General features: G+C 34.9%; 1 protein-coding gene across 2 annotated transcripts; it reads right to left on the reverse strand.

Moving 5' to 3' along the window:
- Positions 1-3,452: 3,452 nt before the first annotated feature.
- LOC146908301 (regulatory-associated protein of TOR 1-like) lies at positions 3,453-17,788 on the reverse strand. 2 transcript variants are annotated; one of them, XM_085726068.1, is made up of 23 exons: positions 17,220-17,788; positions 14,720-14,822; positions 14,142-14,224; positions 13,899-14,057; positions 12,381-12,497; positions 12,097-12,254; positions 11,334-11,488; positions 11,057-11,201; positions 10,896-10,974; positions 10,652-10,753; positions 9,888-9,971; positions 9,675-9,785; positions 8,533-8,886; positions 8,251-8,434; positions 7,193-7,786; positions 6,734-7,018; positions 6,529-6,643; positions 5,996-6,120; positions 5,768-5,913; positions 5,515-5,616; positions 4,792-4,877; positions 4,404-4,488; positions 3,453-4,286 (listed from the first exon to the last, which is right to left on the reverse strand). In XM_085726068.1, the coding sequence occupies exons 1-23, from the start codon at positions 17,583-17,585 to the stop codon at positions 3,948-3,950; spliced, it is 4,077 nt and encodes a 1,358-aa protein (XP_085582194.1). In that variant the 5' UTR covers positions 17,586-17,788; the 3' UTR covers positions 3,453-3,947. The 2 variants fall into 2 exon arrangements, with proteins under 2 accessions (XP_085582194.1, XP_085582193.1); XM_085726067.1 differs by having other exon boundaries at positions 6,734-7,051.
- Between the last annotated feature and the right edge of the window lie 4,157 nt (positions 17,789-21,945).

Genomic DNA, 21,945 nt, shown 5'->3' on the forward strand with positions numbered 1-21,945 from the left:
AAGTAATAAAATGTGTACTACTTGGTCCCACTTGCATAAAGAAGTAATAAAATGTGTACTACTTGGTCCCACTTGCATAAAGAAGTAATAAAATGTGTACTACTTGGTCCCACTTGTAAAAATGAGTAATAGATAAATTATTTTTGTTTAATATGTAAAGATAGTATGACATATTTAAGTATTTTTCATTGGAGTCCTTATTAGTGTATTGCCATTGGAGTCATTAAGTCCTTAATAGATACTTTTATTAAAAAATTATAAATAAGTAATGTGTCACGTGGGGTCCATTCAAGGAATCCTTGTTAGGGAACTACCATTGTGGATGCTCTAAGTACTTGACCCTGATATAGAAATCTTAAGCCAGTATGTTGTTTTACCAAGCCAAAACCTTATTCCTATCAATCAAATCAATTTCTTTCACGTATGGTCAGTGACCAAAGAGAAATGAGAATCTACGGTCTTCAGACTTCAATCCCATCTAGTTACGGATAATTTCTATAGCTTGTATTGACTCAGAATGACTATAAGTGATCTCAAAAGTGACCAATTCCACCACATACTTGGAGGCTATTTTGAAGGTTAAGAGGAGGTTAAAGTTGGAGGCGTCCCACATTAACATTGCCATGCAACTGCAACTTTAAAAAGCCAACTACATTTAGGCTTCCCAGCAAGCACATTAACAATAGACTCAAAACAACCTAGTCATGAAAAAACAACTCTAACAAAGTTAAGCACAATTGCGGTGGATTAGGTGGTGGCACTCTGAGGGAGAATAGGCCCTGACTGTGAGGGACCAACACTTTAGAGGGATTTTACGACCGTATCTTTACAGTAGGAGAGGACATGAGCGAGAAGAAAATTATGGATGGAGGACCTGAAGTTGAGAGACAGTCATTGGGTTGGTGGCAACATGATAGTGAAATGATTGGCTATGATTACAAGTGTGACGTAAATAATATAGATTGAGACAAGAAAGAAATAAACCCACAAGATGTGGAAGGATAGAGACTCTCAAGTTGTGCTGAAAAAATCCCTGTAAAATTGACTTACGAAAATATTAGGGGTTAAAGATGTTTTTGTCCCCTTATCATATGAGAGTCATGATTTTAGGCCCTGTAATTATTATTATTTTTGGATTCTTTACTTTTTTAGTCTCTCGTGATGAAATGAAGAACACAATTTTTTTTTTAAGTTAATGAAGAACACAATTTTTATTTTGTTCTATTTATTATGGGTTTGAATTAGAAGTTATGAGTTTTATATTAAATCTTTATAATTTGAATTTTTAATGATTTTGTTATTTAAAATTAGTTTTTAGTTAAGAGAAAAGCCAAGTGGAAACAAAAATTAATCCAAGAGAAATGAAAGCAACAGCTCAACGTACCATGTTTCTCTTATGCATAGTAAGAGGTCATCATGAGAGATTCAAAGTAAACAATTTTATGTTACAATGGTGGAATCACAAAACTAAATATTACAGAGGCTCCCCTCAACAAAAAAAATATATATAGTATTTTCTAAAATATATATATATATATAGTATAAAGGCTAAAACCGGAATTCATCCATTTGGCGGGGCAAAAACAATTAACCAAAATGTAGATATGTATTATAGGCTAATGTAAGATCTTATTCCAAATATGTTAATGTTGGAATGGTTTGAGTTGCAAAAATATATACTTAAAAATTACAACAGACACGTTCAAATTTTTCTTAACCGTGCTATGCATAACCGATTTTTCACGAATATAACGAAGGTCAAACAATAATGAAGGAATACGACCATGCACCCCAAAGTTGTGTATTGATTTGAAATAAGACACATTGGATTTCATGGACTTAATCCACCAAAATTAAAACCAGAACGAATTCCAATAGTGTGATTTCGGGAAACAATATCAGTTAAAATAAGAAAGTTGCTTTTCTGACATAGAATACTTCCTATTGACACATGAAAATGACCAAATCACCCCTACGGTAGTCGACTACCGTTGGTTAAAGCGCCGGTAGTTAACTGCCGCTGGGACCCCAGCGGTTGTTAACTACCGCTGAAAAATTGGTTTTCTTTAATATCCCACTTGTTCCGCCACTTAATGTTTATGTTCTCTCTCATTACTCACTCTGTTCTCTCTCATTACTCATTGTATCTTCTTCATTCCACAACCACAACCAACCTTTCTTCTTCAAATTTCTGTGCTGTTTCAATTTCATAACTACAACCACAACCAACCTTTCTTCTTCAAATTCCATAAGTACTTTCTCTGACTCCTTTACTACAACAAGTTCACCCTTCAATGCAATATTAGAGCACGCAACATCATATAGAAACTCAACATCATTTTTGTGTTGTGTTCTTCACCCTTCAAGATATTATGCTTCAATTCCATCAATAAGTTTTCATTTTCTATTTTTTCATGCTGAACTTCTCGTTTTATAAGGGAAACTTTAACTTCCTTATCCATCAAAACTTGTTCTGCTAACTCAGTTTCTACCTGGAAAAGGGGCATCACAACATATGTACCACCCTTTGCAACAACATCTCTTCAGAACCTAACCTGGATGTCCGCAAATCTCTTTTTTTCAACAAATGCTTCTAGTGGAACAGAAACATTAATGATGATGATGATAATAATAATATTAATTAATGGGAGGATGAGAGAGACATAAACATTAATTATTATTATTATTATTATTATTATTATTATTATTATTATTATTAATTAAAAAAGTGGAAAAGTGGCTGAATAAGTGGACGGTAAAGCAAAGCAAAAATTTTCAGCGGTAGTTAACAACCGCTGGGATTCCAGCGGCAGTTAGCTACCGGCGCTTTAATCAGCGGCAGTTAACTACCGTTGGAGGTAATTTGGTCATTTTCATGTATCAATTGGAAGTATTCATTGTCAAAAAAGCAACTTTTTCTTAAAATAATGGATCAAAACTTGATAAAAGTGAATAGGTGTGTTAAAGGGCTTTTAGTGTCCCGAGTAATCATCAAGCAAGACATTTCCTTGAAACAACAAAATTATATGATAATTTTAAAAATTATTGTCCTTACTCATCGGAGCTTTGTAAGTAACTGAGAAGGCTTTTCAAAGATCTCCATAGAAACTCATTTTGTCTTTTATGGATTGAAGTAAGAGGTGTATGGCGACGTATTTACTCCCGCAGATTTTAGTGAATTACGTAACAAATAATACCCTATTGATTATTATTCAAAAAAAAAAAAATACCCTACTGATTATTGGAATTGGATTTCCCACAGTTACAGCAGGGTGCTGCAACTGATCTGGGCCGTCAAATTTTAAATGGGTGGCTGAGATCACTTTACACTGTAAAACTGTGTTTAAATCTGAACCATCAGATCTCAAATCTATGACTGAGATCCACTACAGCGTGTAACTGCTTGGTATCATTTTGGGCTTTTTTTTCTAATCTGGGAAGAAATTGCACACTTGAACAAACTTGAATTTAATTACATGTTGGTCAAAGCAAAGGTACCCAAAGTCAACAGAAACTACATCATGAATGAAAGATCCCGTTTACAGGAGTCAATCATCAATATCTGTCAGCAAACTAGATTATGTTCAGACAAATAATTTACAAATAAAGAAAGGGTAAATAGCACACAAACAGGAATGAAAAATAATTATGGATAAATTGATATTTACACACATATACGAAGATGACCTTATTTGTCGGAGCCTCCACTATGCTTCTTTCTTCCAGTCAATTGCAACCCTCAGACATGGAGGCTAATGAATATCTTGCAAACATTTCCAGATAATTTACCCCTACCAATATTTTCAGATGTATTCACAGCAGAGAGGAACTAAAGCATCATCACAGAATTATACAACTGCGATAAATATGTATGGCACTCTTGAGATGTTTGATATTCTTCTCAGCTGGAGAACATCGATGAAATCTTCAAGGGAAAAAATGTGGATTCATTTTGCTTGAGTATTGTCATCGGCATAGATGCACACACATGCATCTGCAGCACCAGCAGCAAGTAGTAATTGATATGGGTGGAAACTTAAGCAGCTCACGGAACCAATTTTCTGGGCCATTAGAGTAGGATAGTAACGAATGGTGCCCAGTTGATCACCCTCAAGGCTGAAAACCTTAATGAGTTGTTTGGCAGAACCACTGGCAATAATTGGAGCGTGTCTATGTACTGCTAATGCCGTGAGTGAGCCCCGGTGAGCTTCAATAGTGAGATAGGCGCTGCTATGATTTCTTATATCAAGGAACTGGATATCCCCAGCCTGAGAAGCACTAACCAACTGAAGGAAAATGCATAAAATTATCATCCACGTCAAATAAAATTCATTACTCACTGAATTTCTGCTATGGTCCACAGATATAAAAAAATTACGAATCTAGCGAGACACTTTCTTTACCTTTCCAGGGTCTAACCCAGGCTGAAAGCCAATTCCCATAACTTTTTCTACTCTCTGTGTGTGTGGCCGTAATCCACATACAAGCCTAAGAAACATCATTGTTGATAGTCATTAGTCATTACAGTGACACTTTAAGAAGCATGGAAAATTTAAAATTGAATATTAAAAAGTTCTAGACTTTAGATAACACTTAAGATACTAAATTGATCAATATGGTACAAGTGTGAACTTAGACTTGGAGATGTGCAGGAAACCATGTCAGATGCATAAGAACATGAACATGTCAGAGCTAATGAATAACAATGTTGCTCAAATCAATCTCATTAATTAAGGAGAACGTAACCATGAGTTTTCATAATGATGGAAGAATTTCAACCGAGGTGCTTACATTTCAGGTGTTCTGGCATCATAGAGTCTTACAGAACCATCTACAAAACCAGCTGCGAACTGTCCCCCGTGAACTTGAGAAGCAGCCTAAAATACAAAGACAATACATAAATCGAAGGGCTCGGGTCACTATTAAATTAAATGATACTGAAAGAAAATCCAATCAAATAAATATGTTCTAACAAGTGCTAGAGCACAACTGAGCAACCCAAAGTTTTGTGGGTATTCAACTAGAAAATGAATTTCTTCTTTGAAGAAAATCGTAAACCATAACGCCAAATCCCCAATCTTAAAGGCTTACTATAAGATGAATTGAGGGTCAGTTGGGTAACTTTCACTCACAAGATCCAAAAACCGCAAGGGCAAAGTATGACATTAGGGACAGCCAAAGAATTAAACTTTAGAGAAGGTAAACAGAAGATCAACAAAGCCGTAACTTTTAAGGCTTCTAGTTCAAGTGCAAACACTAATTCCAAGAAGCCGTAGTAAATGAGAGAGGGGGAGAGGGAGGTCTCCAAGTGACAGTACATGTACATAATTTTGGTATTATTATCATGAAACTTAACGGCTAACAAGAAACAATAGATTTGCCCGTTAAGAGCTCTAAGAAAATATGTAGCTGAGCTGCTGAAATGTGATCAGAATACAGCTTCGTATTTGTCTGTTAAGAATAAACTCTGCTAAGCTAAAATACGATAATAATTTGAGTATAGAGCAGGCTTACCAACGCAGAGACACTGCACTCTGATGATGAAGGTATAGTATTAACAAGCTGCTCTTTATCAAGATCCCACAGCATTATTGATGACGTCTCCCCCGACGCATACTGGTAAATGCATTGGAGTAACATGAAACAACACCATAAAATATCATTAACATCAAAGCGTGAGAGAAGAATCAGAGTTCTATTTTAGAACATCAGTAGGGAAAATGGAAACATCCCCTAATCCAAACATATTCAAAGAAGAGACATATACCAGATAGCCGCATTGCTGCTGCCAATCAACAACTGCATTCGGACTCCTCACACCAGGTTTATGCCCATGAATTGAAGAGAATGCAGTGACAAGCTTCTGTTTCCCCCTCAGAGAATAGTCTTTCCAAACCCGAATGTTTCCATCAGCTGCATAAGATTCCCCAAAATTTAATATTATGACAATTTTAACATGGAAGAATACAATAATATAAACAGTAGCTGAGATTACATGAAGCAGCAAGAAGCAAGCTATCATCAAGCTCATTCACCAGGCAGAGCTTAGAAATTCCTTTGTCAGGAAAATCATGATTATCAAAACTATTAAGTAGTGTTGCCTCTTCGTGGTTCCATACCCTGTGCAAAACACCAAAGTACATAGTCAACAGCAGAATCAAATATGATGCAATACAAAGACTAACAGTAATAATTCATCAAAACCAGAAAAGTACTCTAAACTAGTCCAAACATATAATTCCTATTGCCTATAAAATTAGAAATTCCAGTTGTTTAGTTTCCTAAGCCTCTATAAAATTAAGAATGCTAGCAGTTTAGTTTCCTAAGCCTCTATATCTGAGAATCTTCATGTGTTCTACTAACACTAAAATTGAACAAATATTGGAAATTTATATCCCTTAGCAATTTGTTACAGCTCACCTTTAGCCCTTCAAGTTTATTCTTTTAACATTTTAGAACGAACTTCCATATGTTTCTTACTTAACAGTATCCACTAAAGTAACAATGTTATTGACAAATTTTGCATACCTGATACGTTCATTCTCGTCAGCAGCAACCACTATAGGAGAGAAAGGTTGTAGCAACAATGTTTGTGTGCCCTTTATGTCCCATTTAGCAATTGGATTTGTTAACCTACTAACAGCTGACAGAATAAAATGACAAAATTCTCAGCTGGACAACTGTAAGGAATTTGTTTGCTTAATTGAGTTAAAAAAAAAGGTGAAATACACACCAGAGTGCTGGCATTTCACTATGTTCTCCAATGCAAATTTTTCCCTCTCCTCTCTTCTAGCTAAAACTTCTTCGCTATCATCTGCAGCAGTTAAAAGTGATTTGGAGAAGTGCCCACAACTCCAATTATATATACTTGATTGAGGAAGTAAACTGCGATCGAAAGTCCCCGATCCTAAAAGTGGGTCAGCTAGTCCAGTGTCTGGAGAAGTCATCAGGTGAGGCCTAAACTCCAATGAACATACTCTCCGCATTCCAGCTATGTAACTTGGGCGAGGAGGACTGACTGGAGGAGTTCTGAAGGTTAGAGGCAAGTGTCCTACCAGAGCAGCATGCAATTATAAACATAAAAGACAATAGCAGCAGGAATTCATGCCATAAAAAAATGATGCAGAGAGATAAATGTCACCAAACAGCATTGGAAAGGTTAACAATTAAATCAAATAAAAGTGAGACGTACCACCATTCATATCAAACCAAGAAGACGAGCGAGCAAGACTAGCAGAAACGGGAGATTCACTAGTCCGAACACCAGAAGGCTTCAATGGTTTTGCTACCACTTGTTCAATACCTATTATGGACAGAACCCGACGACCAAGGTTCCCAACTCGCGGAGATGGATCTTTTGCCAAAGTACACATAGCAAGTACACATTGTGAATACAATGCATTGTCTAAAGGCTTTGGCCCAAAGCTGTTAACCACTCCATTGCTGAAACCATCATTCAGTATTCCTGAATCAGAATGATGAGAGGAATTGTCAGACAATGGGGACCCGTGCATTATTCCAGAACTAGCGAGAGGACTGCTTGAAGAGACCCGCCCATCACGAATTACTTTAGAATTGTCACTCCCAACCCTTAGAGGACCAATTTGAGGTGAAACAATACTCCCATGAGCCATATGTTGGTTCTGTTTAGAATATCCACCACCCGTATCTTTAATATTAGTCAATGATGGTAAGGAATTTATCAAAGAATTAGTCTGAGGTTTCCAATATGCAGCAGCAATAGATTTCAGGTGCTTGTTGTGGCCAAAAGCAAAGCGTGCTAGCGCTGACAGATGAAAGAAATCCATTTCAGTAAAATATCTTATAGATCCGGCCCACACATAATACTATAAAGACAAAATTAAGTTATCTAGAAAGATGTACATCCCAACCATCAAACAAAAAAACTGGCTAACTTTTTTTGTTGAATCTATTAGTGTGCAATTTTTTTTAGAGAAAACAATAACACACACACATAAAACCTTTTTTCCTCGTTGAAATGGAATTTTTTGCTAATTCATTTACAAAAATTAATTTATTTTAAGTAGTTCAATCCTTTTTCTAAGTTCTGATATAACTAGCTATTAGGAACTATTTGCAGATAATGAAGAATTTCTCAGGATCATTCTACTAAAATAAACAACAAATAAACAAACAGTATCAGTACCCTCTAATCATAGGAACATGAAATCTTCACATAAAACATTGAAAATAAATAATAAATAAACACTGCGATGTTTCATCACCTACCAACTGCTACCTCCGCCCTCACCAATGGACTCCCATCTGAAGCAACACTCAACAAACTCCTAACTATACTAACTTCAGCCCTAAACTTGTCATCATCATCACATTCTTCATCTCCAACACTTCTACACGAATCAAATCCCACATCAACAAGGGTACCCAGTGCAAAAACAGCAGATGCTCTAACCTGAGAAAAACAAATTACACGGCTTAGCTATTTATTTAATATACCAAAACATTAATCATCTAGAAAATATAAATATAGCCAATATTTGGGTAGTAAACCTCTGGCTGGGGTTCAGACAGTAGAGGAGCAAGTATAGAAGTTGCATGTGCCTGCAAACCGATTATTTTCCCCTCTGGAAACTCTTCCCACAATTTCCCCAGACACAGGCAAAGCCATTGAAGGAAAAGGGGCTCAGTTTGTGAATCATTAGGAGATGAACTCTCAAGGTGCTTTAAGCAGACATGGCTCAAACCAGCTTCAATACAAGCTTCTTGGCCTCTTCTATGACCATCCACAATCACAGCCAAAACAAAAGCAGCCATTGCACGTTGCTCTGGGTAGGCTTCCGAGCTATCAAGAAACTTCATAAAATAGATATGACCTCCGTCCTTCACTAGATCGACCTGACATGACTGCAACCCAGCAATGGAAAATTATCAATGCATGATAAAGTAGACAAAATATAAGTTTTCTAATACTCTTTATTCCTTCATTGACACTATTGTATATCAGGCACTTATGATGATTTTTTTCATTTGGACTCCATTGCACAATTTTGATTTTTGATAATTCAGGCATGAGAAATGCTATCAACGCACATTTTAACACACACTTTCCAACACACTCTCCTTGATTGGTTAAAATTCACATGGGACTCGCCATATTTATATAGGACCCACATGATTTGGTGGGACCCATGTGAATTTTAACCAATTAAAGAGAGTTTGATGAAAAGTGTGTATTAAAATGTGTGCTGCTAGCATTCCTCTTCAGGCATTCAATCAATAAAATGATCAGCTGCCAAGTAATAGTTTATCATAAAAGAAAAGGAATATCCAGTCTGCCTACACAGAATTTTTAATAGGGAAATGAACAATTGAGCAACTTCATATTGGCCAGTGATGTTTATTTCCCTCTTTTTATATTCTCTCTCTTTTACTTTTCTCACCTTGTCCTGAACCAAATCCGACGGGAAAAATAACATGTTCATGTACTTTAATAATGACTACAGTACAAGAAGCATTATCAATCAAAGCAGAAATTTCAACATGGCTTATGTATTAAATAAAACTCATGTCTGCTGAAATGTCAGGTAAGCACTGAATCATGTGTATACATGCACAGCAAGCACATGTTCTGCAACAAATTAAGGAATTGAGAATTGACATTCTATTTAAGAGAAATTATCCTCCAAAAGTACCTTGTCAAGTGCAAGGATCTTTGTCCATATGAATACAAGAATCTGTCTTAGTTCTGGTGTGGTTGTTTGCAACAGCTTCAGAACATAAGGGAAGATTCCAACAGATAATGCCTACATATAAGAAACTCGTATCCAATTATCATATAATACAACAGTCTTACTGAAAATAGATAAAAACTGCACAAAAATTTGACGAATTGTGATAGAAATTACCAGATCCACAGCCCATGGGCCCATATCAAGAAATCTTCCTAGGAGTACTAAGGCACGAAATCGATGGCATTGACTAAGTAAAACCTGAAACAGGAACAGAACTACTTTGAATGTATACAAAGATATGTATAAAATGCCAAACAATTTTCCCATGGCTTCAAAATGTAAATATTGTGAAAAGGGAAAAACAAAGTTAGTATAATAAACCAAAAAGATTGAGTCAGGATAAAAAAGATTTTGCTTCAGAAAGAAAATTTGTAGAAAAAGCAACACAATCGGTCATCATACAAGTATGAGTATAACTACGGAAGCTTCGGTCATCATACAAGTATAACTATGGAAGCTAAACCAGAATAGAGAGAAAGCGAAATAATTCCTGGGTCAAAAACTTGCAACAAAACCCCAGTAATAAAATAATTGAGACAAATGATTGCAAAGCAATTTGAGAGGCAGCAACTTGGCTTCAAAAATTCCCAATAACATCTCTATTGGCTGAATAAAGAACCCAGAAAGTACCCCTCCGCATTACTACTTCGAAATCTAGACATATGGCTAAGAGATGATGCTTGCAATAAATACACATTTTTATTAAAATTCTTTCAGAAGGATGATAATGATCATCAGCCAAATTGAAAAAATTTCACTAACAAGAGCATAATTCAAATAGCAAAAACTTAATTAAGGAACAGTAACCAACATAACAATGGTATTAGAAACCGACACAATGGTTCCAAAGGTAACCAAGACTAAGACATGTGATGTACCTGAAGAACTATAGGCAGCTGTTCGGGTGGTTTCTTATGCTCAGAACCATGGTCGAGCCAAACTTCAAATGCTGTTAACTGCTCGGTAAAAAATGTACTAGGCTGAAAGAGAACAGCCATATACTTCATCAGGTAAGGTCAAAACTTATAAACAATATATACTTATGCTACTGTTCCTAGTAAAAGCAGAATATCAGAGCCAAGGAAACTTTACATCAGAGGTATAAAAGAAACATCAAATTACCTGAAATTCTGCATTAGGATCCTCAACTAATGAAGGAAGTTGAGAAAGGCAGAGCTCGGCAGCCATATCCCACGCATCCCTGCAGCATGGATTGAAAACATATTCTGATGATAAAGTTTATTGGCGCATAGCAATATCATAACAATAATCACCAACAATACCACATATGATGCTGATGGGTTGGTGGTAGCATAGGGTGAGAAACGGGAGTACAATTTGCCGATCGCATAATTCGCTCAGCAAGTAGAAAATTTCGAAACAAACTTGCAACAAGCAAATCCTGTCTGAACAGTCTCTGAAAAAGATCTGCAGGACAGTCAATGTCAATATACGCTAAAAGAGACCAACTAAAATTGGTTGTTGCAAAATACCTGGGTTGAAAATAAACCATGGAAATTTAGGAAGTCATTAGGAAGAATGGGGAGAGTTGAGACCTACCATGAGGAAGAACATTCCATGCAATCGTATCAGTTACTGCTGTAAAGATCCAATTCAATTCACCAAGAAGAGTCTTTCGGTCATTTGGACGGCCAGGGATCTTGTCTATAAGTAAATAATCAAACGAGTCGCGAAGTAACGAACGAGTAGAAAACCTAGAGACAAAATACATAAAACTCATTGAACATTTACTAATGAAATAAACGCTTACACTATTCAAAAGTTCATGATTTAGAAAATGTCAATTATTAGCCCAAGTCTAGAGAGAAATTGTGACATTATGTTGATGCATAACTTCCATACCAAGGTTAGTGACGAAAAAAAGCATATTCAAACATAAATCCTACTTTTAAAATTATCATTATCACAGTAGCATTTTCTATCATCACTAACATAAATCCAGCTAAAATAAGTTAACGCAAAAAATAATAGATCAGGACAACAAAAATACCCTCAATGAACAAATTACATAATCAAATATACCCTAAACAATAATGATGTATACAATCCGTCATCATGAAATCCCACTAGATAAAAGCTGTCAGAGGTTAGTAAGGAATCACTATGGGCAAAAACAAAGACCATAGTTTGGGTAAACTAATACCACTAACATTAGAAAAGCATGCCTTATTTGAAATTCCATGCATCTGCATCATTTTACCCCCCAAAAAAGAAAGATAAACTAACTAAACCTTCCTGAAAGTTTGTTATGTGAAACATTCTATAGGTGATACTAGGCAAGAATTAATGGGAGAATATTCACCATCGCAATGCCATCTTTATAGGTGTGGTAAGACAAGCTGTAAATACATCGGCTGGGAATTCTACACTCTGGGGCAAAGTCTCGTGCGCTTCACACGCTGCAAGCATAATGCAATCCCTTGGTGACCCATCGGAGTTGGAAGCATTCCATTCATGAAGCTTATCAATAACAAGTCCAGCAACAAAAATTCGCAGTCCAAATAAGAAAAAAAATTAAAAAATCATAACCGATATATTTGAAGTTTTCTTATATAGCATTCAATAAAAATGATTTTGAATGAATACCTGAATGAAGGCATTCACAACTTTACCAGCCGCAGAGCAATCAAAAACATAAATTGATGGGGTCTTCAGCCAGGAATCAAGATCATTGAGTGGTAAGGGGATATACTGTGTATAGCTCTGAGCATAATATCAAGAAAAATGAGAATGAGAATAAGAATGAGAGATGATATTTTGACACACAGATTTGAAATTGAATTTCAACATCAAATTGGATGGTCAATGCCGTGCAAATGTGGTTAATTACGTTCAGCGGATGGTTAATGAACATTTTAAGGCGTCACAACTTATTAACCATCCGCTGCACAAAATTAACCACAATTTTGAACGTCATTATAACCATAATTTTTAAGTGTACAAATATAATATATACATATATCCTATTAACCATCTAAATTGTGTTCAAAAATACATTATTTTCAGGAGTTCAAATATACATGATATTCATTGACCACAATTTGTGTTCATGTATAAACTGAAAAATTATGGTTAATGATGTTCAAAATCAGGGTTAATTGTGTTCACTAGATGGTTAATGAGTTGTGACCTGTGTCGTTAAATAGCAGCTATAGCAGCACTATATTAACTGGGAACGTTTTACGGATTTGAAATCAATGGTTCAGTAGTTAGAGTTAAATTATTCCGGATTCTCTGATAAATAGATATTCAGATGAAGTTTAGCTTTATTAAAATAGTTATAATTTCCAGTTATTCCCAGTCCTCCTTTTCCTGATATCTACCTCTATTATGCTTGAAGACGGAATATCTTAGGGGGCGTTTGTTTTGGGGAAACACAAATTATTCCCAGGAATAACATACCTGGGAATGAAAATATGAAAATTTGATTCCTGGGTATTTGTTAAAAAAAGTGTATGGCAAATAATTTGACATTCCTGAGAAAATTGGAAGTTACAATTTTGTTTTTTAAATCTATGCAGAATATCATGGGAATGCACATTCCCATCTCTTTACATGGGAATAAACTCATGGGAATAATGGAAGTTATGGGAAGTTACTTCATTCCCAGGAACTTTTATACCCAGGAATAGTTTTTTTCTCAACTTCATAACAAACATGGGTATAATCATTCCCTAGTCATGTATTCCTGAGAATGTCATTCTTAACCTTGAAACTAACACCCCCTTAGAAAAATAAAAGGCATAACAAGTACACTAATTAAAACGCAATATATTCATTTTTCATGGACAAAATTGCTTTCTCGCCCGTTTCCATCCCATACTTGTCACTCTAATTTTCTTCTTTCCAAAGATTGCACATCATTTTTTCAATCCTCCCATTTTCATCTTTTATATCACTAATTCATTTTTTCAATCCTCCCATTTTCATTTTTATATCACTAATTTATTTTGGAGACAATGGGAACTCTGTATATGTAATAAATAAGAAGCTCCAATATGAATACCCCTGTCCACTGGTCAAACATTTTCACCAAGAACAAGGGTGACGATTTATTTATTGGATAACTAGTTGGTTTGAGAGATAAGAAGGAAGAAAATTGACCTTATTGAAGACCCAAAGTTCCCCATTATGTGTTGGCTTTGGCACACCATGCCCATTGTAATGGAACAAAACTCTTTCCGACTTTGCATATCTACGACATGTAGTACAAAGCTTTTTCACCTCATCCAATGTTGGATCAAGTTGACACTTATAGCGTGCCTGTAAACATGGCAACAAGGTCAGCTAAAAAAACAATTTAAAAAGCTTATATTCAGATGAGGTTAGCAAGCTAAACATTCTGACCTTTGGTTGCCATCTTTCATACTGACTGGTCAAAGATTTCCCAATCAACTCTAATGCCTTCTGTGGTGCCATAGAAAAAGGATCTGCAGCATTAGAAAAGCAAGGCATCAAAATGTTGTTTGTGCTAATAACCATAGTCCTAAACTTGCAGAATTTTAAAATAATACAAAGGTTTGACTTCATTTTATTTACATTTCTCAATAAAAAGCTGCACCTACTCAAAACAGTTAAGTTTTGGAGTCAACAAGCAGAGTGGATAAAATTGGATAAGATATATAAAAGCTTAAATCAGAGTCTAACGATCAGAAGTCAGTGTAAAACAGTGTGCAGTTATATGCCTTACTGCCAGAAAATTCAGTTACAATTGATTTGGATTTATCAGCATTTGGAACATGTAAATTCAAGTAGTTATTTATGCACAAAAATATGAATACACTATTATTAGGAAATCAAAAGCTGATTCCAAAATCCAAACATTAACTGAACATGAAGAAATGCCAAAAATATGAACTTATAGTACAAACCATGGAGAGAAAAAAAAATCAAAAACAAACGAGATCGGAAAGGTAACAAGAGACCTATCCAGCACTCCATTCTGGCACAAGGAGATATCTTTATTACATCTGGTGGATCGACATTAATATTTAAACATAATACTAGAGCTACACATCCTGTCTTCATCTGCACAACAAAATTAGGGGTTAATCAAAGAATGCGTCTAAAACATATATGAATCTATCAGAAACATTGATTATAACATTTTAGAAGCTGCTATAAAATGCTGGTATGTCTTCATGGAATAAAGCTAGACTTCAAAAAATTCCCTCGCCACAGCAGAATATTAAATTAAATAAATTACAATAAGAGAAAATTTATGTGATTTGAGCTCCCCTGCCCCCAAAATAGGTAACCGTAAAATAAGCAGTTTATGCTACCTTTTTCTATAGGACAGAAAAAAGGCATGCAAGACACTGTCACTATAAAAACCACTAGTGTTTTGGCACAATACAGATTTGTTATGTTATCATGAATACAGCAAGAAATTGGCACATTTTATCCAAAATAAAGTTTCTCTTTCTTCACAAGTCTTCATAAGGATAATCAGGAATACATTTCAGAAAATGCAAATATCAGTGTGAGTGTGAATTTGCCGATGTACCAAATGTTGTCAAGATCGAGATATTGCCTACAATCGAGAACGGGTAGCAAGATCGTAATACGTAAGATTGTAATAGGGACCGTAAGATCCTACCAAAATAATTACCTAGGATTGAATTGGGGTAGCAACATCGTAATACGTAAGAACATAACAAGGATTGCAGAATCTATGGTTATTTAGTGTGTATACTGGTTTGTAGCCTTTAAAGTAGCTGCTATACCGCTATAGCGGTTTTCGGGTCACGACGTGATCCGCTATCCGAGATTAACAACATAGCTCCTAACCAGGTTTTCTGCATACACAAAAGTCTCGGTTCTAAGCTCTGCACACTTAATGTGTCTGAATCTCTTACCACTCGGACCAAGCACATGTTGGACTTGATCAGATATTTATGTTGAAGAAGCCTCAAGAAGCCTCAATTTATTTTTGCAAAAAACTCGAGTAAAATTGGTAAATATTTAAGAACAAAAAAGATAATAAACCAATCAGATTTGGTGGAAGGTGGCTTGTATATTTCAATTTTTTTAGCGTATTTAATATTGGAATCTTAAAGTAAAGCAACTTGCAAAAAACATAGACAATTTTCCTGCAGTCATCTACTTTTCCCTCCCATTGTAAGCAACTTACCCTATTGCCAACGTAAGAAACTAGCACCCTCCCATTCGTGTGATATACTACCTCCTAGGGGAAGCTGCTTACTGAGATTTATAAAAGCACTAGCATTCTAAAGAAGCAAATGTAAAGAACATTTTCCCTGCCTCGTTTCAGAAATCACTACTTCAGTAAAGCAATTTACCCATTTTCAGCTCAGTTTTTAGCCAATATATAAAGATACCAAACTTAAATGGAAGTGGTGTCAGGTAGTTGAAACCGAGATTTTATGCACAATCGGAAAGGGAAAGTAAAATCATAAATCGTGTAATCGTAAGATTATACAAAATTCACATAACTCAAATATATGCATATAAATTCATAAATATGCATGTAAAATTGCATAAGACAGAAAACCTTAAATCTCACTTGAAATATTTATGAAATTTAAATTCATTAACATGAGTGTGAAGCTATTTGGAAACGAAACAGATGGACGAGGGAAAATAAGATTTTTGTTGAAAAGGATGCAAGCATAGTCGCTAAATCACAAGATTTATGTGTGTACTCTTAATCGCCGAGTGAAATCATAATCGCAAAATCATAAGATTTTACGATTCAAATCGGGATTCCATCGAATTCCACAAAAATAGCATCCAAATCAGGATTTAAACTACCATGCACCAATGCACGTGTCAACTATCATGTTTAGTGTTCTTGTCATAATGTCATTAACATTATTATTTCTTGGACAGATAGAAATATGGTTCGTCAAAAATGTAAGCACCCTCTAGAGATCAGTAAAGCGAAAAGTTGATAAACCATTCATAAAAGTTCTACTCTGTCAAATAAAATTCATCGAGCAAAAGTTCAAAATCATGTCTACCACAAAACTCAGTCTCTTGATTTTCTCATTAATCACTACCGCCCAGCACTTTATTCCTTTTCACATTAACGGATCCAAACCTGTGTAGAACTAACACTTCTGATCAAAAGCTTGTCAACGTGTCGTACACGACACGACACTCTGACACATGATTACATTCAATTAAGTCAATTTTTCAAAAAATTATCAGTGTCGACGTGTCAGTGTCATATATCCCAACCCTTGTTTGATAGAAACTTCAAGCTTAACACTATTTCTATTCCACAAAGGCAAACAATAACCCTAAAAATCCTTTTTTTTCCTACAAAATTCAAATTTCCTAACACAAATTTCTACTCACACAACAATCAAATCTAGAATCACAAACTCACCGCATAAAAAAACTCATTGTTGCATTTTCACAGACACAAAATTCAAAATAAAACTCAAGAGAAAAGCATACCCTATCCTTCGGCCTCCATTTCGAGACCAAACCACTATCCGATGGACCAGTAGGAAGCTCAAGCTCAAAAGCATCATGACGTAGCTCATTGAAGAAACTCGTCTGCGGCAAATACACCATCGTAGTAGCAGCATTACCATAAACACCTACACTACTACTACTCGCACCACCGAATTCCGAATCACGCCGGTTAGGAACAGAACTATTGAAATCGGAGCCGTCATCGTTTAAGGCGGCGGCTGAGGCTGAAGCTGATGCAGGGGCGGAAAAAGCGGTTGTAGAGGTGGAATCGTCACGGTGATGATTAGGAACTATAAGAACAGTTGATTGGGAAAATCGCGATGCCATTAAATCTCCCAATGCCATTCAAATCGGAAACCCTTAGGAATCAATCATGAGATTGGTGATGGTTTTTCGAAACCCTAGGTGGTGTTTTGAGGTGAATATCGGAATAGGATGGTGATAACGGTGATGGTGATTACGGTTACGGTGGTGATGGTGGTTGTGACGGTTACGGTGGCGGCGCCAGAGAGTGTTTTTTTTCTTTCTCTCTTCTGAAAATGGGAAACGGAAAAGCAGTGACACGAAAATGCGATTTTGTAGAACAGAATAATTATTATAAAAGGCAAATATAAAAAACAATGATGTTTATTAAATTTTTGGTATCAAATAGTATCTCTCACGCAATTGCAGACACTAATTTATCGATCACATAAGATTGTAAGACAAAACTCTATGTCAAGAAATTTAACATGGCGTATGTCTAGAACTAAATTCGAACTCAAACTAATGTTTTATTTCATACTAAAAAATAGTAATAGCAATGTAACTTTTCCTTTGAATGATAATATGTATTTTGGGGTTCAAAATATATGTATTTTGAAGAATTTTATAAAATATTTATTCACTTCAATGTTTTAGAAGAAAATGTTGATTCTTGAATAAACAAAAAAGAAAGTGTTGATTTGATTTTGATTTGAATAGAGGTATTTAGATTGATTTAAGCATGTGATTATTTCAAAAACAAAGAAACAAGTTTCATGTATATACCTTAATTTTCTTTTAGTTGTGTATTATTTGATTCAATTGTCATATCTAAGGAGTGATTTGATGGAATTAGATGTGCCTGTTTTAAGTTAGAGCAATGCTATTTATCAAGAAAGATTTTATCAAGAATTCTTCAAGAATAAAGAATAGCCAATCACAATGCACTATTTGCCACAATTCAAGGAGGTGTGGCTGAAAAATAGGAAGTGGACAAATAAATCATCCAATTAAAATTTGCCAACTATTTCTTGAAAAATTCTTAAAGCTTTTTTTCTTGAGAAGTAGCATTTTCCTTTAAGTTATAGATGTTTTGAGTTCGAATGTTATATGGTTGTGTTTTTGAGGGAATATTATATGGTTGTGCTAAAGCTTTTAAAAGATTGTTTTATTGTGTATGTGATTTTAATGGACTCAAAACCTCGGTTTTTGTAAAAAAAAAAAATCCTAACATGTCAAATTCAAAAAGATTTTATAGCAATTCAAATCAAAGGTAAATCTCCAAATATATTATACATTCAATTTAGGTTCTAATCTTTATCAAATTTCTTTTTACCTTAACATCAAAAAAAAATTAATTCCTAACATCAACATTCAGATTAAATTTTGTCCAAAAAAACAATTCAGATTAAATTAATTATTCTCTATCGAGTAAATTATCATAATGAGTCTTGAAATTGTAAGGCGTAAGCATGAGCCAAATTGGGATCCTAAATTTAATAGTAAATTTTTCCCTCAAATTGAAAACCAGACAAAATGTTTCATTCATCAAGAAGTTATTTTAGAGGTGTTAAGATGTTTCGATAAATAATATTGAGGTTTGTCCACGTCGATGATACGATATAGAGCAAATTTTTCTTACATGTTACAAATTTCAATAAGCATTTTACCTATAGTGTACAAATTTCAATAAGCATTTTACCTATAGTCTACAAATTTCATAGACATTTTGTATTTAAGTAATTTAAATTAAGGAGTATTTTGGTTCCTTATTTATCTTATTTCCCAAATCCAAAAAAACCCTAAATCGATAAATCTGAAAACCTAGAAATTGAAAACCCAAATCTGAAAATCCTTATATCGAACATGCTATCTGAACCTTTGGAAATTAATTTTGGACAATAATTTTATCATATGTTTCCTCAATATGAAATAATATGTTTCATTAAAACCGCGACTTTAAATAAATTAATGGCAATGCGAAAAATGGGAGCTAAAGAGATCTAAAAGAGAACACAAGTACAAAAAGGTATTAAATAAAATAACTGACCATGGAAGAAAGACCAGTCGAGGATCGCCTTCCATAGTAATTGTTCCTGTTGAGATCTCTTCCGTAGTAACGATTGAGCAAATAATAGTTCCTGCTTTGACCCTCATTGCCACTAGTGCTTCTTAAACACCCTGTTATCTTAATTTTTTTACGCACGAGTAGAGTACGACGGCGATTCATTTCACCGATTTACAAATTACGGATAGATTAAAGGAAATAATATATTTGGGTATCACAATTTTTAGATTTGTGAATTTTTTGGATTTAGGGATTTGGAAAAGAATAGATAGAGATAAAAAATACCCCTTGATGTAAATTATTTAAAGTTAAACGCTCTAGAAAATTCTTAACTCAAAGACAAAATGCACCCTGAAATTTATAATATGTATGATATACAAGTTTATGCATAGCAATGGGCGCGGGGTGGGGACAGATTTTACCTTCCATGTTCTCATCCTCAATTATGATATACTTACACGTTAATCTACCCATCTCGGTCCCCGACGAGTTTGGGTATCCCCGCCACATCCCCGTCCCAGTAGTGAATCAATTTTTTTAATAAAAAATAAATAAAATTACAGCCCCGAGGGCAATGTTGTAATGCATTATCTAGTAATATGCTTACTTTAATATTTCCTTGACCAAACGATTTGATTGCTCCTTTAAATATCAATGACACTTTTTATAGATGAAAAATATCAATGAGTAATAAAGTAATATTCTACATTCAGGAAGGGTTTGGGGTGTGTACCTATATCCTTGTTACCCATACGTACCCGTGTTTTGAAATTAGAGAAAACTCAAACCCATACTCCAAACCCAGTCAAATCATAGAAAACCTGTCAAATCGATGTGGGTTCAGACAGTAACCGTAGGTACAGGGTTTTCTTCCATGCCTAGACAAGTTAGCATGTCATTCAACGTGAAATTGTAGTACCCTTAATAGAGCTACTAAACTGAGGGATCATTTTGGCTTACATTATTCAATTTGAGGTAGAAATTTGTTGGTAAATTTGGGATCTCAATTTGTCCAACGCAAATTTTCAAAACTCACTTTGGGATCGTTTAGCACACGTGTACATGGAATAGGACATCCACATTGAGTCATATGTCAATATTACTCCAATTCCTTCCATAGAGCTCATAATTTAGTGAAATGATCAATAATCTTGTGATTTCCTTGCTGCAAATTTACAGTTTCCTAATACAACTGTGCAAACTTAATCCAAATATAAAGAATATCACAAGAATATCAAGAAATTGTTTTAGGTTTAGGTAATTTTTTAGAGAATAAAAAGTGAAATGAACAATTGTATTAGGTTGTGCAAACCTAATTCCAATATCAGGTCCACTTCCACTGAAAAAGCTCACAATTAAGTTAAATGCTCAATAATCTTTTGATTTTATAGTTAGAAATCATAAGAGGAAATCACAGGATTATTAGGAAATTGTATTTGGTTTAGTCCTGAGTAAGTGTTTATTAGTGGGGGCGGTCCTCATCTCACAAGCCGATTTTGTAAGAATGAGTTAGACCCAATGTAAAATCTAAGATTCCATCACACCTTCGCTTGCAGAGAATGTGATCTTCATTAGGCATGCAGTTGATGTTTGGAATGATCGTAGGAAATTATACAAACCTAATTCCAAACATCGATTGCATGCTCAATGAATATAATATTTTCTACAATCAAAGGTGCGATGGAATCTTAGATATTACACCGAGCTTAACTCATCTTTACAAAACTGACTTGTAAGGTGTGAATTACCCCTATTTATAAACACTTGTTCAGATCATCTCTCATTCAGTGTGAGACTTTTAACACACCCCTTCACACTTAGGACGAATGTGCTTGGTGCATGTATATAAATAGTGGGTGGTACGATAACAGAAATCTGATAGCAAGTGGTCCAACGTTTCTTAGAAGAGGCTATGATACAATGTTAGGTTTTTATATTGGGTCTAACACATCCTTACAAAACCGACATGTGAAGTGAGGATTGCCCCCATTCATAACACTTACTCGGGACATTTATCTTCCAATATGGGATTCTTAACATGGAATTTATGATCGACAAGCGCAATGGATTGTTACATATCTCCCATGGTGCATAATTAAAATCTTCCACCTTCGAAACATCGATAGATCAAACCACAAACTTGAACTTGTTCTTCGTTGCTAAGTCATATGCATCTTCAACATCCAACTGTGATAATTATATCAAAATAAAGCTTAAAAAATCTAGTTATCTATTTTCTATATGTCATTTCTTTCTATATTGTGGTGAATTTTTTCTTCTCTTTGTCTGTGAAAATTAGGAACGAATCATAATGAAATTTACCAAAATTTGTCAACCAATAATATGCTGCTAACCAAAATTACACACACATCGTCTAATAATTGTTTGAGTCGC

The sequence above is a fragment of the Medicago sativa genome, chromosome 7, assembly GCF_051527215.1.
Source record: "Medicago sativa cultivar Bolivia chromosome 7, Bolivia_mono, whole genome shotgun sequence".
NCBI lineage: Eukaryota > Viridiplantae > Streptophyta > Magnoliopsida > Fabales > Fabaceae > Medicago > Medicago sativa.

Bases quoted from the DNA above. Each gene is read 5' to 3' on its own strand.
- LOC146908301 (XM_085726067.1), bottom strand. From the start codon at position 17,585: ATGGCATTGGGAGATTTAATGGCATCGCGATTTTCCCAATCAACTGTT. The intron at 10,975-11,056 runs GTATTGTTGGTG...TCCATGCTGCAG, and splicing joins ACCCATCAGCATCATATGTG to GGATGCGTGGGATATGGCTG. The intron at 8,435-8,532 runs GTTTACTACCCA...TGTTTTTCTCAG, and splicing joins TGTCTGAACCCCAGCCAGAG to GTTAGAGCATCTGCTGTTTT.